The 27,114-nt window shown below is 34.3% G+C and overlaps 2 protein-coding genes across 2 annotated transcripts in view; one reads left to right on the forward strand and one right to left on the reverse strand.

Moving 5' to 3' along the window:
* Positions 1 to 5: 5 nt before the first annotated feature.
* Positions 6 to 2,775, reverse strand: LOC124535266. Its single transcript, XM_047111409.1, has 9 exons — positions 2,671 to 2,775; positions 2,340 to 2,450; positions 2,032 to 2,193; positions 1,878 to 1,942; positions 1,140 to 1,502; positions 979 to 1,057; positions 785 to 906; positions 401 to 559; positions 6 to 320 (listed from the first exon to the last, which is right to left on the reverse strand). The coding sequence occupies exons 1-9, from the start codon at positions 2,684 to 2,686 to the stop codon at positions 102 to 104; spliced, it is 1,296 nt and encodes a 431-aa protein (XP_046967365.1). The 5' UTR covers positions 2,687 to 2,775; the 3' UTR covers positions 6 to 101.
* A 2,600-nt stretch (positions 2,776 to 5,375) lies between these two features.
* Positions 5,376 to 27,114, forward strand: part of LOC124535191 (protein unc-80 homolog) — a 36,893-nt gene continuing 15,154 nt past the window's right edge. Inside the window, exons 1-43 of the mRNA XM_047111292.1 lie at positions 5,376 to 5,576; positions 5,703 to 5,874; positions 6,446 to 6,472; positions 6,898 to 6,918; positions 7,231 to 7,376; positions 7,549 to 7,714; positions 7,900 to 8,116; positions 8,436 to 8,623; positions 9,966 to 10,126; positions 10,479 to 10,581; positions 10,942 to 11,045; positions 11,135 to 11,516; positions 11,595 to 11,734; positions 12,190 to 12,219; positions 12,872 to 13,016; positions 13,375 to 13,572; positions 13,791 to 13,979; positions 14,060 to 14,193; positions 15,026 to 15,264; positions 15,341 to 15,534; positions 15,895 to 16,049; positions 16,706 to 16,835; positions 17,086 to 17,278; positions 17,476 to 17,653; positions 17,721 to 17,815; positions 18,158 to 18,348; positions 18,845 to 18,962; positions 19,042 to 19,109; positions 19,639 to 19,774; positions 19,879 to 20,053; positions 20,157 to 20,195; positions 20,271 to 20,306; positions 20,934 to 21,090; positions 21,335 to 21,497; positions 21,852 to 21,944; positions 22,019 to 22,167; positions 22,268 to 22,387; positions 22,463 to 22,575; positions 22,647 to 22,806; positions 23,683 to 23,912; positions 24,919 to 25,144; positions 25,233 to 25,419; positions 26,608 to 26,777. Coding sequence (XP_046967248.1) covers positions 5,728 to 5,874; positions 6,446 to 6,472; positions 6,898 to 6,918; positions 7,231 to 7,376; positions 7,549 to 7,714; positions 7,900 to 8,116; positions 8,436 to 8,623; positions 9,966 to 10,126; positions 10,479 to 10,581; positions 10,942 to 11,045; positions 11,135 to 11,516; positions 11,595 to 11,734; positions 12,190 to 12,219; positions 12,872 to 13,016; positions 13,375 to 13,572; positions 13,791 to 13,979; positions 14,060 to 14,193; positions 15,026 to 15,264; positions 15,341 to 15,534; positions 15,895 to 16,049; positions 16,706 to 16,835; positions 17,086 to 17,278; positions 17,476 to 17,653; positions 17,721 to 17,815; positions 18,158 to 18,348; positions 18,845 to 18,962; positions 19,042 to 19,109; positions 19,639 to 19,774; positions 19,879 to 20,053; positions 20,157 to 20,195; positions 20,271 to 20,306; positions 20,934 to 21,090; positions 21,335 to 21,497; positions 21,852 to 21,944; positions 22,019 to 22,167; positions 22,268 to 22,387; positions 22,463 to 22,575; positions 22,647 to 22,806; positions 23,683 to 23,912; positions 24,919 to 25,144; positions 25,233 to 25,419; positions 26,608 to 26,777 — 6,213 coding nt within the window. The 5' untranslated portion in view covers positions 5,376 to 5,576; positions 5,703 to 5,727. The remainder of the gene's footprint in view (positions 5,577 to 5,702; positions 5,875 to 6,445; positions 6,473 to 6,897; positions 6,919 to 7,230; positions 7,377 to 7,548; positions 7,715 to 7,899; positions 8,117 to 8,435; positions 8,624 to 9,965; positions 10,127 to 10,478; positions 10,582 to 10,941; positions 11,046 to 11,134; positions 11,517 to 11,594; positions 11,735 to 12,189; positions 12,220 to 12,871; positions 13,017 to 13,374; positions 13,573 to 13,790; positions 13,980 to 14,059; positions 14,194 to 15,025; positions 15,265 to 15,340; positions 15,535 to 15,894; positions 16,050 to 16,705; positions 16,836 to 17,085; positions 17,279 to 17,475; positions 17,654 to 17,720; positions 17,816 to 18,157; positions 18,349 to 18,844; positions 18,963 to 19,041; positions 19,110 to 19,638; positions 19,775 to 19,878; positions 20,054 to 20,156; positions 20,196 to 20,270; positions 20,307 to 20,933; positions 21,091 to 21,334; positions 21,498 to 21,851; positions 21,945 to 22,018; positions 22,168 to 22,267; positions 22,388 to 22,462; positions 22,576 to 22,646; positions 22,807 to 23,682; positions 23,913 to 24,918; positions 25,145 to 25,232; positions 25,420 to 26,607; positions 26,778 to 27,114) is intronic.

Below are 27,114 nucleotides of genomic sequence, written 5' to 3' on the forward strand. Positions count from 1 at the left end.
TGACACTGGTGACAAATGATAAGGCAAACTCATATAAGCATTTTTTTATTTATAATAATTGATACATTGTAATAAATACCAACTTTTGTTAATTATTCAAATCAAAACTCATCGTTTTCGTTGACATTCATCTTGAAGTCAAAATCTTTCCAATGAGAAGAATGAACAAGAGCTTCGTTAACAGTGTTAAACTTCCAAACGCCTGATCTTGAAGGGGAAGGGGTGCTTAAATTTCGGTTGTCAAGAAGACTAGCTGCTCGACGACGAGTATCGGGCGATAGAGGACATAGACCTCGAATTGAACCGCAGACACGAGGTCCCTAGAATTTCATACAATTACACTGACCGGTTCAAAATACAGAAATAAAACAATGAATAGTAAAACAAAAAAAAATGTTACCTTGCGTTTTCCAAAAAGTTTTTTCCGCCATAGCCATCCACTTAAGCATGATAAAAGTTTCGCTCCCTGATTCCGACAGCGGCGTACAATGTTACCCTTTCGTGAACCAGTACCGGTAGTTGATACTCCTGATACCGCTTTTAATTCCTTTGTAGACTCCTAAAATATGAAAAAAAAATGTCATGTACAAAATATAGATTACCTGTGCAGATTCTTAGAATAATAACAGTGTTAAATATAAATATATTTGTCTATTGTTACAAATAACAGAAAATGTATGTATTTAATTCACAAAGTAGAATATCAAAATGCAAATTCTCCGAAATATTTATAAAATAATCAAATATATGACATATTTTAAGATTAAAATAAGATATATTCTACCTCATGGGTAGTTACGTTGTCTTTAGAAGCGGCGACAGTTATTAAATCTATTTCCTCCAAAGAAGCTACCTTCGAATCTTGTAAGATAGGTTCGTCCTCTTCTGAATTTTGATCATAATCACCTAAAAAAGTAATTTAATTAGTTTATTGAATTTTAGATTTTTTTTTCTTTTATTTTTCAAGATTTCACTTACGATTCATGGTTAAGAATGCATTTTCATACAACGCTAGATCATTGTTATCCATATTTTTTATAGTTTCGTTTAGATTGCACTGTAATTATCATCAAATTAAAAAGTGTCAAGATATAGATACTTTAATCACATAAATTATAATTAAGGATGAATAAATGTACCGTCAGTTCTTTACTTGTAGAATTTTGGATATCGTCCAGTACTTTGTTTTCATTAGTATTGTCATAATCACCTCCAAAATAATCGTAATCTTTAGGAAATTCGGTGAAAAGAGCATCGTTCAAAAACGAGTAACTTGAATTTTCTTCACTGTTCACTTCGAAAGTATTCGGTTGATCTTGGATATTTTGTTGCTTGCATTCGACATTCTTTTTATTAATTTCTGTTAAAAATTCTTCAGATCTGCTATTTTTGTTTTCCATCGTGTATTGTGTATCGTTAATAATTACATTCTCAACATTACTCATATCAAACAGATGGTTTATAAACATTGATGTGGATTTACGCAATTCATAGGGCCCTCTCTAAAAAAGACTTATAAATTATAACAGGCTGTTTAAAACTATTCAACTTATTTTATAGAATATATTATATATTTAGAGATGTGATATAAAAATGTTTAATACTTCTAAAATAAAATAAAACACTCTACATAAAAGATTATTTTGATGAAATCAAATGTTTTTAAATATTCCATAACCATTTGAGAAAAGAAACAATAAATCTAAGTAGCATTGAACGAATTATCTAATAGTATAATTTCTGATTGTCAACATATCAGGGTGCAATATAAATAACAGATTTGTTTTCCCATTTAAAGGCAAGAACTATAGATATTTAAGAAAGAAGTATTTTCGTTGGATATCAGCCAACGTATAAGATAGTATCATTTTACTTACCACTTCCAACTCTTCATCACCTTGACCCATAAAACTTGCTTCGTTTCTAGATTTTGTGATCATATCTGTCAAATGATGACAAGTTATCTTGTGATTGATTACTTCTTTTATTTATCAAAATTAGAAGTGAATGCAAGGTTTATGAAATACATACTTTCTATCTTTTGAGGTGTCGAAGTCACGACGGTATTTTCTTGGTTCTCGTACTCACTGTCATCTTTTGAAACAACAAAAGTCAATTCATCATTGTAAGTCTCATCCCACCGATGGTTTCGATTTTTTTTTAAATTCGATATACAATATCTCCATGGCAGACCTGGAATAATTTCTAACTAGTGAAGTTTTTCATACCAAAATTTTAAACTTATGTATGTAATAAAAATACATTGCGGCGATACATAAATCATAAAATTTTCTAATTTTTATAAAAATATTGTTTCTTACAATGATCAATGTACCAACCAGAATCTTTAGCATTATTAACTATAAAACAGGCCTCTTCTAAAACCTGGGTAACAAGATGGACAGCTAGTAAATCAGCTAATCGAGTATCGCTAGATGCATCTTCCTGATCTAAAATACATATTGGGTATATTAATGCTAAAAGGCGTGTCTATTTATTTCAACTTATTTACATATACGATATCTGTGCTTATCGTGTGCAACAAGCGCCAGTATCGCGTAAGATGAAGAAAATCTATAAATAAAAAATAAAGAACAAGGCAAATAATATTGATTATAAAAAATAGAGTCTTCTTTCATCTACAATTAAAACTAAATCAATATTACTAACCGTCTTGATTCGTCATTTTTACAGTTATTTGTGATTTACAGGTATTTTAAATTATAATTACAAAATGTCATGAAAAATAAAAGCTTTTTCATTCGGCCAGACTCAACATACACATTAATAGTTATTTATTTATAGATATTTTTATTTTTAAATAATGTAAAAGGAGATTGACTATTAATAATTGGTAAAAGTTTAAGCAATAAATCTTGTAGGTATTTAATTATTTATGAATATTTCTAGTAGCAAAATAAAGTGGAGTCATTTTTAGAAATTTAAATAAAATAAAAAAAAAGTATTAAAGTAAATCGTTGTGTGAAATATTATGTTCCGATTTTCTATATAGATTCTGTAATATTGAATTATTTTCTACGTAACTAATCACCGGGACGAAGTTTACATAAAGAGCATTATTCATTCAAAAACACCGTCGCTATTTCTGTAACGCCCAGCCAATCGCTATAGTATTCTTTAGCCTCGAACTATTTTAGCCAGTTTCTCGATTGTACTGTGGAAAATCTATGTATAATATGTTTATAAGTATGCGTTGCTTATAAGACAGTGACAGTTTAGCTTATGAAAAAATGGGGTGAAGTTTTCAATTATTTTGCCAAATTAGACCAGTATGACTTTTTTCCAGGAGGACATCCTCCTCCATTATTTAAAGTAAAGGGTAACAAAAAGTATACGGTTTTCCAAGCGCAGATTACCATTAAAGGATTTCCACATTGCATTTAAAATTTAAATGGGCATATTTCCTGAGCCCTCCTTCCTTAAATTATAAAAATTATACCACTTACCTTTACCTACCTTCAAAATATTGTTCGTTAATTAATTGATATTATTTAATAATAGTTTTTTACAGGTACAACAATAAAGTTTCAGAGTATTTATTCGGTACTATCTACATATCAAAACTACGGTACTTCTGGTTACTGCTACCAACAATGCATACAGAAAAAAATTATGAAAGCGATGTTTATAGTTTACGATTATTCTCGCTACCAAATATTTTCTGTAATATTTATTGTACGGAACTGAAATCCAGCAAGTCTTTATATATTTTGATGTTGTGAGGTCATTCCATTTTCTTGATATAAAGTCCATCATTTCTCAATGTAGGTGACGTGAATCCTCTTGTTGTATTGGAAATTAAGAATTAAGAATCAAGAATAACATTATTCTCAAATCTGCAAGTGTTTCTTTATTATTGCCAGTTTATAATTCAAATACGATTACAGTCAAGCTGTTACAATTAACCTTGTTAATCCTGGGTTCGACTCCCAGACTGGGTTTCAGACAATGAAATCAATTATGTTTCTTTGTCGAGTAATTTTCCGTATTAATTATCGGAATTATGAAATTGGTAATGATATTATTCGCTCTAATATTATATAATTTCCCTATAAGCCTAGGTAAGCACGTGTGAAAATTAGATCTAAGTATTTATACTTTAACATGTGTGCATTCTTATAAATTAATAGAATGCTTATGTTTTTTTAGTTATTTTAATATATAAATCTCTATCTGTTATAGTTATACAATTACTTTGACCAATTAACAACGTGTATCCTAAAATATAAACAACGAAATAAAGACAAAATAAGTAATTTCCATCGTAAATAAGCTATCATAATATGAAATTACAATTACTTTCTCCCTTATCATATTAGCATGTTGATTAATACTTAGTTCATAATAAATATTAAAAAGGGGAAATCAATTTATAAAGTAGAAAACGTTATTGCCGGCACTCCCTGTTAGGCTCTATTTATAAATTGCTTGCCACCGTGTGAACATAAAGCGACATTGTTAATTCTATTGGGTAGTCAGTTATTTACAACCAATTAAGGAAATGTACCTTAAGTACCATACGGATTTATTTTTGTGCGATGATACGATAACACATAGGACAGTGTCCAATGAAACATTCTATAATCTGATACTAGAAGTAGTTATTTCTATACATTATAATCTAATAAAATAATAAGAAGTAGTTATTTCTATACACTATATGGATCTATGTAAATTATGGGCTGAAATAAATGATTATTATTATTATTATACATTATAATATATTTGTTTTGGGTACAGAAAGTTACCCCGGACAACTTGAAAATTGTTAATACAAGTAACTAGGATCAAACTGATGAACACGATATTGGACTCCTTATCACGAATCTTATGAAATCTATTGACCTGTATATTCGTTAATTAGTTCAAAAATAAGTTATTGGCCCAGATCATGCTGCCATTTTGCCCGTTTCTATGACAACGGGAGGCTGCGGTGCTGCTGTTCCGCGACTATCTGCGCGCACAAATCAATGGAATCTCTATAGGGTTATCACAATTCGTTTTTAATAATTATTTAAATATAGTACATATCTGTGAACTTATTACCAAGGTACATATATTCGATTAGTAATTTTAATGTTATTTGTGTAATAGAACTTTAAATAAACAAATACTTTCATTAAATAACATATGTAAAATATTTGATCACAATAAGAGCTTTAAAAATTATTTAGAAGTAAATTAGGATAATTCGTATTTTAAGAAAAAATAATTTATCACAGATATCTTATTATAACCATATAGAAAATAAACATTTATAGGCATTATAAAGTTGACCAAGCAATGAATTGTATAAACCCTAAGTCTTCGTCTCGAAGCGAATGCGCAAAGCCTCACTCTCGGCCGAACCTCCCTTCGGTTACTCGCGACAGTCTTCTGTCCCGTGTCATTACCACGTACCCACCTTACAGTTACGACCTCTAAAATGTAAACAGTGCTCCTCAAGTATAAAATGATGTGACCTATTTTATTATTGAGCAATTTTGCACATAATTTATTACAATTATTTGCTTCATTTATTGCACTTTAAAATGGATGTAAAACATAATTTATAGGTAAGTTCTTAAGTATCTTAATTTATTTAATTAAACATATTATAAAATATTAAAATTGTAGCAATATCAACAGTTCTTGCATCGTCCTTTTAATTATAAAATATTTTTATTTGAAAAATAAATTAGACCATCGGAAGCATATCTTGCTCATATGAACATGAAAGTTGCTAAAGAAGTGACCGAGGATGACTCTATCGAAGACGACAATGTTCCGATTGCAGTGCAATTATTTCTATGGAGGCAAACGACACCGTTTATGCGCCCGAGATTTGGAAAAGTTCACGAATCTACGTGCACGGTTTGTCTAATTTAGTATAATAGGGTAAGCTAGTAAATTCTAATATAATTATATAGTCAGATAATTGTACGCACATAATATTTTTAGACATAAGATCAAACAGAACCAAACATGCTTTTTGGAAAGTCGTAAATTTCGATATTTTAAAAAAATTTTTAAGTCGTCCTATTCAATGTCTAATCTTGCCATGTGATCGATTATTTTTATAGTAAGGAAAATATTAGGTAGTTAATAAAGTATTCGCGATGATTCTTAGTATACGTATAAATCATTATTTGCTTAAGACCTTACCTACTTATAAATATATATAATCGTTTTACATACAAGACTTTTACAAATTATTATGTAAAAAGAGTGTATGTAAATATATTACACTCGCTTTAATGAAGTCCTATTTAAAATAATAGGAATAAGGTATTATGAACGCACTTAAACGTATTATGATCTTATAGCTGTAAAGTTAAAATATGAATATTATTTTAATTTTTATAAATAATATTATTATAAATAATAAATATTATGTTTTTCTTAATGAGCAATATGTAAATTTTATGTTTTTATAAACATGCAGTTCTGTCAGAGGGCTCCAGGACATCACGTAAGTTTGTTATTAAAAATATATTTGAAAGCTATATTTCATATCTATATCTACCGAATAGCCTAAGAGTTAGGTTTGTAAAGTGTATTTACTAATTAATAGTAATTTGATTTTTTTAATATCAGCTTAAGATTTTTAAGAAGATTTAATAATAGTTTTTATGGATTATATAGCCCATTAAGATTGTTTCATTATCAGCAAAAAATTAACATTAATCTTTTTTAGAGTTTTAGCAGATTATTATTTTTATTTGTGGCAGCTTTAATTTTCGCAATATGCCAAACATTTGACAGTAATATTGACAAGTATCCTGTCATTCGAGTTTGTTTACAGTATTTGTAAACAATAATAAAACTTACAACTGATTAATTAATATGAAATGTGTTTGTTAATCATTGAAACTTTTTCACTGCATTCTGACGCAGGAACTCAAAGAGGCCTGTAAGGTAAAACAAACAAAATTTTACATCAACTTATTTTTAATTAATTAATTATTAATTGTGTGTATATTTCAGTAACGAACATGTAAAACACACACCTAAATGGGGAGAACTTGTGGACTATTAACATAATTAAAAATTATTCAGTATTTAAGCGGAATAGATTATAGTTTTTTTACTTCAACATAAAACTGTACTATATTATTTGTTATAAAACTACTATACCTATGGCCATTTATACAATTTAATTACGACTTAGAATTTGTTATTGACTCTGTAATTCACCAGAAGCTAACTGAAAAAAAAATATATTTTCAGTCATTTGAAAAAGTGTTGGTACAAAACCTCCGATTTGGACTATCAAACAACCTCATTGATGCTATAGAAGCTATTCCACGATGGAGGCTAATACAAGCTGCACTACCTCATGTAATGCATGCTTTAGCTGGACTTTTACACAACAGGTGGTCTTAAATATTATTATATCAAATTACAGTAACTAGAAACATAAATTTACATATATCATTTACTATGTCTTGAAACATTGAAATATCTAAATATTCCAGCATGTAGTAATTCAAAGTTTATTCTTAAATCACTTTTCTATACATGTACAGCTTTGGTTGATAATTACAGAGTGAAAGACAATATGCAGACCCTCGGAAATGTGGAAACAAAACTTTTGTACACCCTACATTGGATATTACTTGATGCTTCCGATGAATGTGCTGACAATGACTATGAAAATGGAAAATACTATTCCAATCCCTTCCATTATTTATTCTCTGTACCTACTATGACTGTAAGTGATAAGTTTTAGTAATGTGATACCTTTTAATATTATAAATATTATTTTTTAAGAAAACACATTCTCAAATATTTTTCCTTATATTAGAGCAGAATTATATATAGGCAAATGAATATAACTTTTTATGGCATATTCTTTAAAATAAGCTGATTTATTCAAAACATTCTTTATTATTTCAGCTTTTTGTTTTCCTATTTGCCCCTATATCACATCACCTCAAAGAATCAGATTTCACAAACAACTACCGATTGGAAAATGGCTTGAAGTTATGGCAAGCGATGTGGGAATTTAGGCATCCTGATTCAGCTTGTTTCACAACACTTGTCAAACCCAAACCTAAGCCTCTCGGAGGAAAATACTCGAAAAGAAACCAACATGGTGATGTCTTTATGGGCCGTATGTATTTAAGAATTAAATAGGTTTAAGATTTTATGTGCCTTAAAAACACAAAAACCTAAACCATAAAAACCTAAACAAACCCTTTATATATATCTTCTATAATTAATCTAACGTTAAATATGTATAAATATAATATTTTAAATAAATCAATTAATTATAACTAAAACAATGCTTAATAAATAATTTTTGAATTATCTTTAATGGGATATATTAAAATAACTATGAATAGTTTTCAATTAATTAATGTTAAAATGCATGTAACCTTTTTACTCTATTTAGCATTTTTACTCTATGCTCACGAATCATTAATTTTTAGGAAAATTTTCAAAAGAAGAAAGTGCTGTTAATGGGAGCCCTCCTAGTCAGAACATATCAATGTCACAATCAGAAGCTCCTTCAAAACAAGCCAGTACCGAGGAAGAACCGTGGCTCTCATCACCCAAGGATACAATTTTTCCAGAGACTATTCCAGAGGAGAGCTCCAGTACAGAAGAGGAACATGTGGTATATACCTGATTTTGGAATCATTGGCATCCTTTTGAAACCAAGTCTTCTCAGATTCCTTAACAAAAATAACAATAATAATAATCAGATGTATTTGAAACTCGAATCTTAACGAGTTTTAAATAGATTAGAAATAAATTCGTCATTAAAAATTCATAATAAATATAACAAACAAAAAACACCAGCCAAGTACCGTCTAAAAATAAACACTATAAATTTATTGGCAAAGTTACCGATAGTACTTTCTAGTAGCTACCGATAGATTACCCCAGAACACCAACCACATTTTTCTCCAAATGCCCTAGTCTTATTTCGCAATTCTGCAAAAAGCAGTTATACAAAATATAATAGCTGCCATGAAGGTGTCTATGTCAACAAATTCTTATATAATAGAAGTAAAGTGAATATCTCTGGTAATAAATATTATATACCAGTAGCCGCCTTCAACTTCGCTCGTCATGTGTCAGGCAAAAACGTAGCCTACGTCCTTTCTTGGTTCAAGTTCAAGTTTGCTTCATACCAAATTTCATCAACTTCGGTATAGCGCTTTGGTCGTGAAAGAGGGACAAACAGACACACAGACAGAGTTACTTTCACATTTATTATATTAATATTGTTAATACTTTGACGACCTCCATGGTCTAGTGGTGTGTACACCTGTTTTCATGGGTAAGCCACCCCGAGGTCCCGGGTATGATTCCAGGGCTGAATCGATGTAGAAAAAGTCCATTAATTTTCTACGTTGTCTTGGGTTGGGATGCTTGTGGTACCGCCTTTTCTTCTGATTTTCCATAACAAAAGTGCCTTAGCCTTACATTGAAACAGAGTAATGTAGTCCAATATTTTTTTATATATATAAAGAAAAGGAAAAGAATATAGATTAAATCTTCAAGTATGCATTTAATATCTCGTGAGAGGTATTGCGAAATGATAATAATTAACTAAATCGTTTGGTCTAAGTTAGGTCCAGTAAAGTCTAGTGTTAGGTACGCTTTATTTTTATTTAAAATTTTCGTATTTTTTTAAAGTACAACAAACAATATATATACATACAATATAATAATAAATGTAAATCATGCTAATCAGAAGAATAAACGTGGAGACGTATAATCTTCTACTTCCCAATATTTGTCCAAAGAGTTTCTTGCGTGTTCTTCTTGGTAGAATCTACATTTTATTTTTGAGATTTTTAATTTAATGACGTAAAATTATAATTCAAAAACTGTTATGTATAAGTATCGTTTTTAAAAAGTTCCTTCTCAAAACGGAATCATTTTAATTAAATATCGTAAAATATTTTTTACAGATCTGTTAAGGTTTAAAGTATATTATTCATTTCCAGTTTATTTATCGCCTACCGTCTGAACAAAATTTTAGTGGAGCAAATAAAGGTGCTTATACGGTGTATGCAGCTGACCCGAGCATATTTCAAGTACGCAGAACGGACTCCACGAAGCCTACCTTACCAGGGATCAAGCCCTTACCGCAAATCACTAAAATGAGGTATATTATATGACTTCCTCATTATCATAAGAGAGTATCCCGATAGAGTTTAAACGTAAGCAACCAAGTGTAGTTACAGGAACAAGGGACTTAGAATCTTATTCTCTTAAGCTTAAGGTTGATGGCACATTGGCAATGTTAACAATGGTTAATATTTCTCGCGCCTATGTCTATGGTAGGTGGTGAGCAACCTCACGTAAACTCTACGTCTACCCTTTCCATTAATATACAGAACCTTCACAAAAATACCAACATTAGTAAATATACTTTCGAACGCGTTATGTATTACTTATTATACATTATTAATTATAGTATTAATTTTGCTTTGAGACATTTATATAATCATTTTCAGCTCATCAGATAAGGAGTCGTTGTCTGACAGCGGAGGTCAGCCGGGTGTTAAAAGCACTCCGACGTCGATAGAAAAGGGAACTAGTATCAAACAAATACAACATGTAAGTAGGTTTATGATGAATCTTGCTTACAATAATTGAAAATTACAAGGCCTAATAGATTTGGTGTACAAATCTGTTCGTCATTCTAGTAACCCTAGTAGCTTTACAGTTTGGAAATGATGTCTTATAAATTTATTCACTAAATTATCGGCGTACATTAGTACGAGTGCGGCTCGTGTGCGTCAAGCTATTCTAGTGTGCGTGTAATGATTAAATGTACAGCCAGCAATAAAAAACAAGTCAAGTTTAATTTATTAAATAATTTTAAAGTGGAAGGGCGCGCCTTTGTGACGAAATAAATCGGTAATTTGATATTGGTAAAGATAATTTGTTGTGCATTACCAATGAATATATTTCAAGGTATCTGCGGCAACTTTCCTCGACGTGGCTACCATGCGATGTCTCTTTGCATCTCAGTGGCAAGAAGAAGGTGTTTACTGGGCGCTACATTATCTATACAACAGGTCAGTTTATCGATAATAATCGTATAACCAAAGATTCAATTAACTCTACAATTAACAGCACGTTAAAAAATACTCGAACAATTTTTCAGATTGCGTGATATTTGTGACGATATATCCAAACAAACTCAAATCCGAAAACGAAGCAATTCTCTGCCAATACCTAAAATAGAAGTATCGATATATCAGAGCCCGGAAATCAAAGAGCGGGATTCGTTGAAGAACTTCATGGAGGTTCCAGAGTCAAAAGACGTGTCACCGATAGCAGAGGTTCCGTTCACGAACATAACCAAGTCAGAGGAAGACAACGTCATGTCGAGAAGGGCCAGCGAGAAAGTTAAACGAAAAATGAAAATGGCCGATTTGAAAGCTTTTGTCGAAACTAAATTACTGTCCAAATCAGAAAAAGCATTGGAGAAAATTGGTCACGATGACCACAAATTTAGTTTTCATACAGCAGTAAGAATGATATCTGTAGATATTTTTTTCCTAGCTATTTATATTGTAGTGTGTACTCCTTACAGCAATCTGGAGTAAAAAATATAATTTTAGGAGTATCACAGAAGTTTAGATAACGCGGACGACAGACCGAATTCGGCGCTCGCAAGCAATTTCCCACCTCTGGCCCCGCGGCTGACAGGGGACTTGCTCCAATGTAATCTCATCAAAGGAAAAAGTATGCCAAGTCTCAGGTAAGACCTATCAAAGTAAATAAACACATCATAATTTTCTAACATTCTATTTTTTTTTTTTGTAGTTGTAGGTAATTTTTATTCAATAACAACGCATTTGAAAATATATACTAAGAACTGAACAACTGATATCTACTTTTAGAAGCTTAGCTTCATAGGTTTAGATTTTTAGGATATTTCGTTATAAGTTCTATCTATATTCCATGGCTAACGAAATCAAATTTTCTAGAATGCGCCCACTATTATGTTCAAAATACTAGTATTTTATTTGTGAATTCATCTCTATCTTACCATATACAACTCTCTCGATCACAGCACAGCATGTTTTCTTTCTCACACATATTATAATATTATTTAATGAATTTTCTTTTTTAAAATGTATTTTTCTCTTTCTCCCGTGTTCCTTACGCTTAATCCTGTACAATATTATAACGGACGAACGATGTGGTCGCTAGCTGTCTGATAGACGAGCTAGCATCCAATGGGTAAGTTTTAAGAAAACGTATGACAGGAGTTTACAAGTAGAAGCTTCATTAGTTATTCGATAAATAGATACACGGTCACGTGATAGATATCAAAACAGAGTCGGTTTCATAGCAGCGTAGATTGTGATTGTTTTAAAGTATAGAAATTTGCAAAAAATAAGTTAGTGTCAAAAGTAAAGGCTTAGCTTGAGAAGTAATAGTTAATATACATTTAAGATAAGTTACATATGCTATTTTATCAACATCATCATCACATTTGAAGTTTGTCATTTAAAGCTTTTTGGAGTTTGAAATTCGGGCTTTCAAGTTTGTTAATACTTTAATAACAACATATATATCATGGCTTGTAGCGTGTTACTAAGATGATAATTTTTGAAATGCATGATACGTAGGCAAAGATTGCTGGTCGAATAAAAAAATATTTGATGATGGTACTTAAGTTATTAAATGATTGTACGCACACCATCTCAATTAGCACATATGAAAATGAACTACGTACTAAAAAAATTCATTGTAATACTTTGAACCTGCACCATCACCAGTAGACTTATACATTTTGAAAATAGAATATGATATCTGGGATGTTTTTGCCTTATAAGTAGAAATAGAACAATCGTATGTGTTAGAAAAATAAATTGAATATACTTTGCAGATATATTGGTGAGATCAAGACGGAACGTGCGCAAGGCACGACGGTTATCAAGCCATCCAATATGCAAAAGAAAAAGAACCCCATCATTACGGTTACAGAGCACACCCCGACGCCGTCACCTGACTACCTCTCCAAAACAAGACAAGTGAGCATTTGTAATAACAACAACAACAGCCTGTAAATTCCCACTGCTGGGCTAAAGGCTCCCTTTGAGGAGAAGTTTTGGAACATATTCCACCACGCTGTTCCAATGCGGGTTGGTGGAATACACATGTGGCAGAATTTCTATGAAATTTGTCACATGCAGGTTTCCTCACGATGTTTTCCTTCACCGCTGAGCACGAGATGAATTATATAGACAAATTAAGCACATGAATCAGCGGTGCTTGCCTGGGTTTAACGTGCAATCATCGGTTAAGATGCATGCGTTCTAACCACTGGGCCATCTCGACTGCTTTTTTCTCAAATATTTGTAATATTTTATATTAAATGCACATTTACAGGGTTCGCTTGAATCACAAATGGACTCAGTGAGCATGCAAGGGTCTCAACACATACCGACTCCAGAACGCAAGCCGAGCTTGACACGATCACAGACCGATTCCAACATCACTTATATTGTAGAAGAAATACAAGAAGCGGCTGGATCGCTACATTATATAACAAAAGACGGCGATATTGATTTCCAAGTTGTGCTTAAAGTAAGTAATTAATCTCAAAAAGTTCAATAAAAACTCCTCAATTGAGACCTCTTTTAAATGGTTTATCAAATTAAATAATCCGCAATTAATATTGTCAACTAACCTTTGCTTTTAGAAGTTATTTTTAATGTTTCATTAGAACTCTTTTACCGCAAAAATAAAAAGAAATTGATCTGTAATTTTGAGTATTGGAACAATTTTTCTTTATTGCGTTACAGGCCGTATACTCCGTGTCAACTATGGATAGTTTTTACATAACAATGAGAGTTATGGAAGTGATGCTTAACTTAGTGGATACACTAATGGAAATTGGGGTTCATAAAAATTGGCAATCTGATAAAGAGCAAGATCCCCAACCGGAAACAGTCGATCCTTTGGCAGATTTTCAAAAAGAAAAGGAAAGCAAGGTATTTATATTTCCTTGTCTACATACATATACAATGCATATTTCTAATAATCGGTCATATACTTGCTTTTTGAATTTCAGGAAAGAGATTCTGGTATTCCCTGCGCTCAAAGCCAAGATTCGACAAACGTTGAAGCCGGTGAAAATAAAGAAAAAACTAAAGAAGAAGAACATTTTGATTGTCCGTACTATATGCTCATGTACATTATTCTAAGGTTAGACTTAGAAAAAAATTGATGATACAAAATATCTTATGATGCCCAATGATGTTCTAGTAAACAGATATGTCATTAACGCGCAAAAAGTGAAGACTATAAAACGTCCCAATTGGGACGTTTGCCTTTAGTCGTTTTCATCATATGCCAGTAATACATTATAATACATCATAATTATGTAGTAATACGTTTTGCGTAATTAAAACATCTAGTTATCCTTTTCACTTATTGTTTTTATCAAGCTATCCTTTTTACTTGTAACGGAATGTAAAATAAACGGTCCCCGGCGCGGAACACTTTTTTCTGTTGTTTAGTATGGGTATAACATATCTGTTTATTAGAATATCATTGATGATGCCTATAAAACTATTTCAATCAATCAATCAATCAACAACAGCCTGTAAATTCCCACTGCTGGGCTAAAGGCCTCCTCTCCCTTTAAGGAGAAGGTTCGGAACATATTCCACCACGCTGTTCCAATGCGGGTTGGTGGAATACACATGTGGCATAATTTCTATGAAATTTGTCACATGCAGGTTTCCTCACGATGTTTTCCTTCACCGCTGAGCACGAGATGAATTATAAAGACAAATTAAGCACATGAATCAGCGGTGCTTGCCTGGGTTTGAACCCGCAACCATCGGTTAAGATGCACGCGTTCTAACTTCTGGGCTGCTCTGCTCTGTGAGCCTTCTAACTTCTGGGCTGCTCTGCTCTGTGAGCAGAGATGGCCCAGAGGTTAGAACGCGTGCATCTTAACCGATGGTTGCGGGTTCAAACCCAGGCAAGCACCGCTGATAAAACTATTTAACGTAAATTATTTATATTTTAGATTACTACGTCAATTAGGCTGTTCTCATGGCTGTACAACGGCCTTGCGAGGCCCTCAAGCCGAATGCCTCCGGGTGCAATCGAGAAATTCGCTCCGTCAGCTGCGTTCTGCGTCTGTGACTAAATTCACTTTGCGACTCAAGGAAATGACCAAATTCTCACCGATCAGAGAGGTTTTAGATAATTTACATTCAACTCTCGGCTATTGTACTGAACCTGCGACCATGGTATCACCTATGAGTAAGCCCTTGCATTTTATAGGTATTTATTTGCCACTAAATATTTTATACTTATAAATAAAATTATCGTATTTCAGATCAGCAAAAACGAAATTTCGCAAAATCGCCAGAAATGAGCCATCTACAGACGGGTTATGCAACGAATTTCGGAGCGGGACAAGGGCCCAATGCAAACAGAGCCATAGAGAACTTCATAGTGGAAACAACGTTTCGAGTTCTAGTTACAAGATTTGCCATGATGCATAAAGAATTAAAACTACTCGATAACTCGGTTAGTATAACTCAATACATAAACAAAAACAAACTTGAATGTTTAGAATTGTATTTACGTATTAATGTTTTGCCTTATATGTCTAGTGGATGATGTAATGAAAGGCAATTGAGTATAGATATATGTATTGTAATATAATTTACAATATTTAATTGTTACGACGACATTACAATAATGTATTAATTAACAACGTAGCATATCGAATATCGACTTGTTTCTAGGTGCCATTATGGACATCGATATTTGCATACATTAATGAAAGATAATACGTGGGCACAATGTCATGTTTAAAATTTAATTGCACTGACACCTAGATCAAAACTAATCAGTCGCACTATAAGTTGTATTCCTCATCTTCAGGCTTTATACGCGGAGGTGCGTCTTTTGCTGAGCTACGTACGAGAGGCTCACGGGGGAGAGTTCCGCGCCGTGGCCTTTAGTGCCTTGTTAGACACGGCGGAGAGGCCGGGCACGCAAGCGAAAGACTCCAACATGCAGACCACGAGAGTTATCAGGTAAACTATATATATACATGATTTTTTTACATTTAACATTGTGCCAATAATAGGCTATTTGACTGGTTTTTAAAATCCATTTTATATTATTTAGTAGAGTACATATTTGCCGAAAAATATCATATTAAAAATTCCATATTTAAATAACGCGCGATAACGCTACTTGGACAATATGGCGCTGCAATGGGGTCGGTGACGTTACTTTGCTGTATTTTAATCTGTGGTACATATAGTAGAAAAGCAAGGTTTACAAGAAAGTGACTTCATCATAAGCCCGGCCAATCAGGAGCGTTTTGTGTCACTTGACAAATGTTTGAAAAAATGCATTTTTTTTATTGATTTTTGAATAAATTAAGTATTATTTTCAAGTTTCGTTAGTAAATAACCATTTTTAAACTCATAATATACACTGATTACAATAATTCACAATTTATTTTTCGCATTTTCAAATAGCCTATTAAAAGTAAGCCATAGAGTAGCACGTTAAAACCGGTTGTTCTTCTTCGCAAAAAAATAAATGAATATCAACCATTCGCAACACAGATAACTACCAATTTTTATATTATTATTTTTGTAATTTATTAACTCCTCCGTAAGACATTTAAAATTAATCATTCAGACCAAATATAATAAATAAAAAATCTTATCTTTATTAGGCACATTCCTAGAATGGCTGATGACGAACGTGGTTCAGACACTGGCGCTGATTCCGGTTGTGCGGCGGATGATAGAAGCCATAAAAAGTTTACCTTCAAAAAGAGAAGCACTTCTTCAACTGGTGCACATGTAATAAAAATTTATAATTAGAACTTTAGTAGTCTGTAAAACACATTAAGTACAAAGTAAGCAAGTAACTCCATCCAGCATGATATTGGCCAGTCGATAGAACACGTGAATTTCAATCGAAAACTGCAGTCCCAAATACAGGACTGCAATAGACTTCAACCATTCTCCTAATAAAATAAGACGCCTAGACTCAGAAATTGACAGCTATTACTTTCCTTTAAGTGACTTAAATAACATTTTGTCATTCTAGAGCCTTCTAGAAACTGAAGCGGGTGATGAATCAGCCAGCCAATCGCCTCTGTCGGTTCGAACCCGTAGATACCAACTGACGCCTCGACAATCCGAGCGAACGATCCCGTCTGCGTCGTCCGTCGACATAACGCCACATCGCAAGATATCTCATTCAAAATCCATTCCTTCCAAATTTCATATCAGTGGCATAGGTGAGATAATTAACTTGAGCGAGTGTGAAATCGTAAATAATAAAGTAAATGAGAACTTTTTTATATTATTTATATAACATTTAGTATCAAATTGTCATGTTGTCCTCAAATAAATTTCCAAAATTTTACATTATATGAAATTATCTTCTAAACAAATTTTGGAATCTAAAGTGTTTGCGTCTCTTCTATTGTAACAGTTAATTGGTTTCGCCAAAAACCTCAGCCACAGAATCTAGTGCGAAACGGGTGCGGTTCCGGCGAGTCGCTTCCAATATCCGGTAGCATGGCGTCCTTGGCGAGGCCGTTTCACACGCAACCGATACACGTGTCGCGACCGGTACATGTCAAGCGACGAGTTGGTTATACACTTAACAGGTATTGCGTTTAAATCTATCATATAATACTAAAAATTAAAACCAACTAACAATTTTGAACCTTCCAGGGCAAGAAAAAGGGTTGAAGATAGATTGAATAGATTTGGTCTGAGAAAAATGGGAAAGAAAAGAGACGGAAGCATAGAGGAAACTACAGGAGGGTGTAAGTCCTACTTATTAAATTATATTATAAAAATATAAAATGACGTCTTTGACGACCTCCGTGGTCGAGTGGTGTGTACACCGGTTTTCATGGGTACGCCACTCTGAGGTCCCGGGTTCGATTCCCGGCCGAGTCGATGTAGATTACCATAAGTTTTCTATGTTGTCTTGGGTCTGGGTGTTTGTGGTACCTTCGTTACTTCTGATTTTCCATAACACAACAGCTACTTACATTGGGATCAGAGTAATGTATGTGATGTTGTCTCATATTTATTTATTTTATATAAATAATAATCTAATAAAAAAGTGTAATAACATTTTTATTCATAATTAATATTTTCAGATATGTCTCGTCGGGGATCCGCTGAGGGTGGTTCTGGTGGTGGAGAATCGGAAGTAGTTGTATTAAAAAGACGAAGATTAGTTGCAGCTGCGCCATTATATGCTGGTCTTGCGAGATTCAGTTTCATTCTTGACGCAACGCAACCCGGAGCCACTCCAGATGCATTATTTATGGCTGCTTTATTAGATTTAGTGAGAATATACTTTTTTACATACACTTTATTTATAACGCTGTAAATATCTTAAAATTAATGATTATCCAACCAGAACAACAACAACAACAGCCTGTAAATTCCCACTGCTGGGCTAAAGGCCTCCTCTCCCTTCGAGGAGAAGGTTTGGAACATATTCCACCACGCTGTTCCAATGCGGGTTGGTGGAATGCACATGTGGCAGAATTTCTATGAAATTTGTCACATGCAGGTTTCCTCACGATGTTTTCCTTCACCGCTGAGCACGAGATGAATTATAAAGACAAATTAAGCACATGAATCAGCGGTGCTTGCTTGGGTTTGAACCCGCAATCATCGGTTAAGATGCACGCGTTCTAACCACTGGGCCGTCTCGACTCATGATTATCCTGGTATACTTAAAAAATACATATCTACTTAATGTAAACATTCAAAAAATATATCTAATCATCTGTGTTTTAATAGAAGTAAATTGTTTGTCAATTCAAATATTTCAGCCACACACAGTTGTCGTCGGACGAGCTGCTATGCTTCTAGAATGTGCTCATTTGGTACATAACTGCAACAAAGGACAATGGCCCTATTGGCTCAAATCAAATATGGCGAAAAATCCGTGTAAGTGATAATTATATTCATTATATATGTACATGTGTGAGTCTGCATTGTTAAAATCTTTGGGTCAATTATTTTGCAGTATCTTCGGGTCCTTTACAATTAAGAAGACAACGGTTGGCCGGAAAGCTTTTTTATCAATGGGCAGAAGTAAGTATACAAACATCCTTTGGAATATTTAATAGTTGACAAGAGTCAGCAATATATCAGTTGACAACAATATTTATTACTATAAAAGTAATCGCAATTTTTCTATACGGATAATGTCTTTGATTTTTGTACACGTAAAATCTACTATTAGTATACATTAATTAGAGAAGTATCCTTCAACATCAAACTTTATTTTACTTTTACAATATACTTACAAATTTACTTGGTGGTAGGGCTTTGTGCAAGCCCGTCTGGGTAGGTACCACCCACTCAACAGTTATTCTACCGCCAAATAACAGTACTCAGTATTGTTGTGTTCCGGTCTGAAGGGTGAGTGAGCCAGTGTAACTACAGGCACAATGGACATAACATCTTAGTTCCCAAGGTTGGTGGCACATTAACGATGTAAATAGTTAATATTTCTTACAACGTCATTGTCTATGGGCGATGGTGACCACTTACCATCAGGTGGCCCATATGCTCGTCCGCCATAAAACAAAGTAATAATTATTATTTAATTTGTATTCAGGCAATTGGAAATAGATTGGAAGACATGTTAAACGAGGATAGAAAGCACATTGATACCGTCGTTAACCTCGTTAATGATCCGGATGGCCAACGAGAGCTTTTGCAACAAGACGAGGAAGAAGATTTCTTAGACGAAGGTATAATACATTCTTTCATAAACAGACGTACTATTGATATTGCATAAATAAAAAAAAAAAAACAAAGTAGCTAGCGATCAATTTCATATTTGTGTTAACCACAGCTAGTATACGGCTTCCTGGAAAAACTATTGGCGCTGAATGTCCCCGTGCTCTAAGATTAGTCGCCTGCATGCTATTATTCGAAATCACAGCATTTCTCCGAGAAACCTATCAAAACTTACCCAAGTCCTGTCGGTCTTCGTTAAAGGAAAGAGGACCTTGGGACCGAGTCTACAGGTACGATTTTTGCACGTTCTTATCATTTTGTTTTCTTTTGGTAAGTAGTTGCCATATGTCTTCGTTGTGTCAATGATTATTTTTGTTATTATGTTTTGCGAAGGTGGATGCAAAAGCGGAGACGTTTATTGTGTAATAATAAGTGAGTTAATTATGTTTCGTACATTAGTAAAGATTAAAGAGTGCATATTTGTGATCAAACTTTTCATTTTAACAGGGCTCTTAGCAGTCAACACACATTAATGCCAGTCGAGTATGTGATCTAAAGGAATAATGCATGACTTACAGCACAATATGTGCATGCACATAGTTTGTAAATACATTTAGTACTAACACGGTATACCATATTCGAACCGTAAGACTTCACATAGCAATGAAATTCTTAGAGTATCGTAGGATTTTCGCTTTCACATCTCTAGCAAAGGGTCCTGCGGCAAAAGCAGATGTGTTGGTTGAATTTATTATTATTCATAACTTTATTTATGAAATTATAGTAAATTCCAACTTAGAAATCTGCCTTTCCGTGTTGAGCCAATTGATCAAAATAATTAAATAAAAATGATAACAATAAAAAAAATTGTGACGCCCAAACCTAAAAAGCATGGTATGTTCTGAAGCAATGAATACTAATAATTATTAAAAGGTAGGTAAAAATAATCTAATTATTAAAAGGACATCACTAAACATAATAGGACAAGTGAAATAATATAGTTTAGACAAACTTAGAAGTATTTCGCTTTGCTACATTGGCATGCCGAAATTCAAAAATAACACAAAAATGACATACTAATTGATCCAAATAGATAGAAGAAATTTTCATGCTAAATAAATGCATCTCGTAATCTTAACGACATCTTCTAAGTTTGCTCATGTATTGTAGGGAGGCTAATAGACGATGGAGTATGGCACTATCGAGTATGGGGCACTCCCAAGCATCCGCTCAAAGCTTGCAATCAATAGCTGGAGCGGAAACGGAGAGAAAGATATCATTCGTTCTTCATGAACCAGAAAACGTATCAGGGGGTAGCAGCGTCACGGTAAGAATCACATAATATAATTAATATTTAAAATAATTCTGTAAATATTTTTTGCTTATTTATTCTAAAACATAAATTTCGAATATTGTAAAATTGATGTGACTTTTAAAGAAAATACTTTTTTGTTAATGAGATAAAGTGCAAATAATACAATTTTGGGAGAAAAGATGTTTAAATAATAATCAACGTAATACTTTGGCAATCACATTCTCTCAAACGAAATATATAAGCATCAACTGTTCAGCTTCCTGAAGCTATTCCAACCAGTGAAGATAAAAAATCTCGCCTGGGCTCGCGAGGCAAAGGTATTGCTCGTCGGAACACGCAACAACATGCCGCCTACGGGTCTTTTAAGCGACGCTCCATTAAACTGCGGCAGAAAGACGCGAGAGAAGTCTGTGATGATTGTAAGTGTTTTATTAAATATGTTCAATTCAATTCTTAGTTTAATGGCTTTTAGTTGTGCCGGCAGGGCACAGATTATTTCGGCAATGTCACGTAGGATGGAGAAGACACGAATGAGATTGATCGGTACGGTTGAGACACTAAACTCAATTGAATTTTAAAGTCAAGAATAGTAGTATTAATTTCCTTGTTAATCCTTAACCTAGAACAACACAAACATTGAGAGTTAATAATAGGATAATAAAAAAAATAGTTGTTAGTAATTAAATATGTTTCAAAAGAACTGAAGAGATGTCAGATCTGACAAGCCAAAGTTGCTTCTGCAAAATGTATTATTGAGTAAAAAATATTTGCAGTTGTTAATAGAAGATCGGATTCGATACAGAGCAGGAGAAAAGTTTCGTCCCTTTCTGACAGGAGTGACACCTCAGAAGTTTATCCTGGAACAGGTAATAAAGATAATAGTTAAATAATTTTATTAATCAAGTTATTCGTTTAATGATATTAAATGTTGCGTTACTAGGAGGCACAGTGATAATGCCAAACGAAATGGACAGCGGTGGCGAAGAGAGTCCTGGAGTTTTGTCCGATGACCACGACCACCCGCCTGACAGCCCCGATAGTAACTCCACTGATCCCCCTGACATTAACAAAGGTTTCCCTTGGCTGAAGGTTAGCGTATCGTTTCTTATGAACCCTACTTCAATTTTATATGCTCTCGTAATTTTTAGAATTAAATTACAAAAAAATATCCAATGTGTTTATTTTACAGGTGATTGTCAAATTCATGAATTCTTTTAACTACGTATGTTGCCACCAAAATTTCTGTCACCCCTATTGTTTTCGTCGCAATATGAGATCGACTGTTCGTCTCATGAAGTCTGTTCAAAAGGTTTGTTTGGAAAATTAATTTAAAAAAAATGATTCCTCAGTCGCATCATGTTTAAAACTTATCATTTGTTTTAAGATATACGGAGAGAAATTCGGCCCAGAAATAAGTACAACTAACAACGAGGAAGGCTCGGGTGGGACGAGACGCGGACGACGTACACGCAAATCTTCAGAACATTCGACCGATAGGTTCGTTTTTAATATAAATACATATATTTATTTATGTATGTATGATGTGATAATGGAATATAATTTTGCAGAATCGATCGGTCAGTGCTAGAAAGCGCAGGGCTAGCCTACCGTACGGCAGGAGTGGAGCAGACGGTTCCCCACAATGAATCAATACCGATCAACAAACCGGGTACTATGCCATATCCACCCACTGAACCGCCTCCGATTTTGAAATATATAAAAACCCAGGTAACATTTAGAGCAATTCTTATCATAACTACTGTATACATTCCTGAAATAATATATTTCAACCACCACGTCCGCTTTCAAAGACTTCATAATTACATTGCTAATTCTAAAACATACTATTTTTCCTCATTTTTATAATCCCATGGAAAGTAAATCTTTGATATCAGAGATATGCACATAACATGCATACATGTAACTCTGTCAACTTCGTAGCTCAGAGATACTATTGAGAAGATTTCGAAAGACATATACGCTACTCACTAGCCTAATTGGTTAAACGCTTTTTCAGTATTATGACTAGTATTAGTAGTTTGTCATCCTCGTCGGTTTAGTGACTTCATATAAAGCCACAGGTACTGGGTTCAAACCCCAGGTCCCCTGCCTTTACTTGGTGGTAGGGCTTTGTGCAAGCCCGTCTGGGTAGATACCACCCACTCATCAGTTATTCTACCGCCAAATAACAGTACTCAGTATTGTTGTGTTCCGGTCTGAAGGTTGAGTGAGCCAGTGTAACTACAGGCACAATGGACATAACATCTTAGTTCCCAAGGTTGGTGGCACATTGACGATGTAAGGAATAGTTAATATTCCAGCATCATTGTCTATGGGCGATGGTGACCACTTAACATCAGGTGGACCATATGCTCGTCCGCCAACCTATACCATAAAATAAAATAAATAAAGCCGTCGGTCCAGTGCCTGTATGTCACTGGTTGTGGGGTTTGCTCTCGTCGGAGTATGAGAGCGTCGGACTGAGCCGTGGCGTGCCGCAAGTAAAGCCGTCGGTCCGGTCCTTGTATGTATCTTACTGGTTGTGTCGGTTTGCTCTCGTTGGAGTATGAGAGCGTCTGACTGAGCAGTGCGGCCATAACGCAGGTGAGAGACGCGTACCACGCGCCTCTGGCGGCGCTGGTGAAGGGCGCGACGACGCTGGGCGAGGATGTGTTCGCGGAGGCGGCGGGCGCGGCGTGGCACCTGCTGCTGGAGCCCGACCGCGAGCTGAGCGCATGCGCAGCCGCGCTGTTCGTGCTGGCCGCCGTGCGCGCGCCGCTGCACGCCACGCACCTCATGCACCGACACCTCAAGCACGCCGACCCCGCCGTAAGGTGAGGCCGCTTCCCATACTCAGCTTATCCTTCCTCCTGTTCATACACTCATTATCACTGATTCTTTCTTTGAATATACATAGCGTTCTTGTAGATATATTGTGATGCAACATAAAATCAAAATCAAAGTATACTTTATTCAAGTGGGCTTTTACAAGCACTTTTGAATCGTCATTTAACAATTAAGTGAAGCTACCACCGGTTCGTAAAGTAGATTCTACCGAGAGGAACCGTCAAAAATAATGTTGTCTTAAATTTTCGCGATTATTACACATTTAAATAAATTTAAACTAAGTCTTAGTCTACCCGTGACCACGAACACTGCAAAGTGCTCGAAACGTCGGGATGTTTAAAAATAATTAATATACGCGATTCATCCGTTATAATTAGTTTTATTTAAACCGTCAAAAAACTCAGTAGTTACTCTTTTTCAACATTTAACAAAATACAGTCATGTTAGTTAATTTTTAAGTTAATACAATTATTAAATTAATATGTCCTGCCTGGAAGTCAACAGGTATTAATTCCACGCTTTTTTATCATCTACAAAATCTTGTATCGAATAATACGCTTTTTTCACCAATTTATTTTTTATAAACGATTTGAATTTACGAGACGGCAAAGTTAAAAACATACAGACATTATCACTGATTCTATCTTTGAATATATATAGCATTCTCGTAGATATATTGTGATGCAACATAATTATACTAGTACTTTATTAAAAACATCCCGAAGGGAGTTTCTACTTTTGGCTGCTTCCATGTTTGTCCTTCAGGCAGCAAAACAGATATAGACAGATACCAAAAGTATTTAAGTTAAGACTTAAGACCACTTAAAAACATAGTCCAATTGTTTTGCAAGAGTCTGAGACTATGACTAGTTTGAAGAAGCAATTCTATTTAAATTTATACGGATTTTGAGAGAACTTACAAATTCAACCCACATCATTATGATGTTTTCTTTTAACGTATTTCAATATAAACGAAAAAAATATCTATTACAGAATAAACGCTATATTACGATTCCAAGTAATGTGGAAATTAAGGTATCAAGTATGGCCACGCATGGAGGAGGGCGCATCTGTCACATTTAAAGTACCGCCGCCGGGTATCGAATTCACTCTCCCTTCACCGAAAATAGGTATCGAATCTTTGGCAGTGGTAGATCCACCCTGGAGTCCGCAAGTTAAAGATAAAGATATGGAAATGACTTTAAACCAGGAACGTCACGTAAGTTTCTCAAAGTTGTACTTGAATCTGAAATCAATTTGACATTTGTTTTAAAAAATATATATTATATGTATTATGTCTTGTTTAGCGTTCACTGGTCACTGCAACGAAAACACGAAAGAAGCAACAAACGGAAGCAATTAAAAAGGCGCTGCAACAACGAGACGATAAGAAGAAAGCTGAACGGGAAAGTTTCCTCATAACAACTATACCGATCACTCGTCAAGCCGCGCGTGAACCCGCCCTGGATCACGCTGCAGATGATCACGTTGAACGTAAGTATAATGGTACCTTAGGCTAAGGGATATACTGCTGTAGAATGTAATCATAACTAGGTCCTCAGGGTTGGTAGCAGAGTCGGATTTGAAGGTCTGGAGGCCCCCAGGCCACAAAGCAGTGGGGGCCCTAGACAAATAGAAGCGTGAACAACCTAATAATTATATTATCATTAATTAATTACTTTTTTATTTCAATCAGTAAGCTATGATTTATTTACTTGTATCGGTAACTTTTAAAATATTAAATAATAACATTATTATAATTTGACTATATCTCGGTAGTTGTTAACTTGCTAAAAACTGTGGCCCCCACTAATGTGGAGGCCCCAGGGCAGTTGCCCCGGTTGCCCTCCCCTAAATACGGCTCTGGTTGGTAGTGCATTAGTGATATGAGAAATGTAGAATACATCTTAAAGTATCAATTAATAACTTTTGTGGTAACTTACAATCAATTTGGTTTGAATTGTTTTTATTTTTATTCTTATGAAATATTCCGCTTTTGCTACAACGTACGTAAGTATAATAGGTACATTAAGTTTATTCGAGCCGAGATGACCCAGTGGTTAGAACGCGTGCATCTTAACAGATTATTGCGGATTCAAACCCAGACAAACACCGCTAAATATTTATGTGCTTAATTTCTGTTTATAAATCATCTCGTTCTCGGTGGTGAAGGAAAACATCGTGAAGAAACCTGCATGTGTCTAATTTCATAGAAATTCTGCTATATGTATTCTAACAATCCGCATTGGAACAGCATGGTGGAATATGTTCCAAACCTCGGGTTGAGAGGAGACCTTAGCCCAGCAGTGGGAAATTTACAGTCTGTTATTGTTGTTGTTGTTGTAAGTTTATTAAGTAAGCTAAGGGATATATCCTTGTTGTATATAATCATAACTGGGTCCTCAGAGTTGGTAATGCATTAGTGATATGAGAAATGATGAATACTTCTTAAAGTGATAATTAATAACTTTTGTAGCAACTTACAATCAATCAAATTACCAGCTAAAACACTTTTACATATTCTTCAAATTATTATTTAAAATCAATATATCAATCAAAGGATTTCTATTCTTATGAAATATTCCGCTTTCCTTCAATTATTTTAGGATGTTTGACGATTTCAGATAAGCCTATAATCATTTGTTATTATATTTACTAAAAGACCTTCCTGCTTCCCATCAGCGCCAGCCGATGAGGAGATGGCTGAGGGCGTGCGCGGGTCGCACCACACGCAGGTTGCGTCGGCGCTGTTCCCGTCCGTGCTGTGCTCGGCGGTGGCGGAGATCATCTCTCTGCTGGACGACGCCGCCGTCTCCAGGGATGGCTGTTCCGTTTATGAAGTCGCTTACCAAGTCAGTTTTTTTAAATAACCAACTTTAATTACAAACAAAATCCCAGTAATCACATTTAAATCGCACTTCAAGGAACATTGTATCACATATTTCCTTATTAGTTTAGAGACATTTTTTATTGTATTACGACAAAAAAAATATTTTATGGTATAGGTTGGCGGACGAGCTTATGGGCCAAAGTGGCCACCATCGCCCATAGACAATGACGCTGTAAGAAATATAACTATTCCTTACATCGTCAATGTGCCACCAACCTTGGGAACTAAGATGTTATGTCCCTTGTGCCTGTAGTTACACTGGCTCACTCACCGTTCAGACCGGAACACAACAATACTGA

Source organism: Vanessa cardui, chromosome 14, assembly GCF_905220365.1.
Source record: "Vanessa cardui chromosome 14, ilVanCard2.1, whole genome shotgun sequence".
Taxonomy (NCBI): domain Eukaryota; kingdom Metazoa; phylum Arthropoda; class Insecta; order Lepidoptera; family Nymphalidae; genus Vanessa; species Vanessa cardui.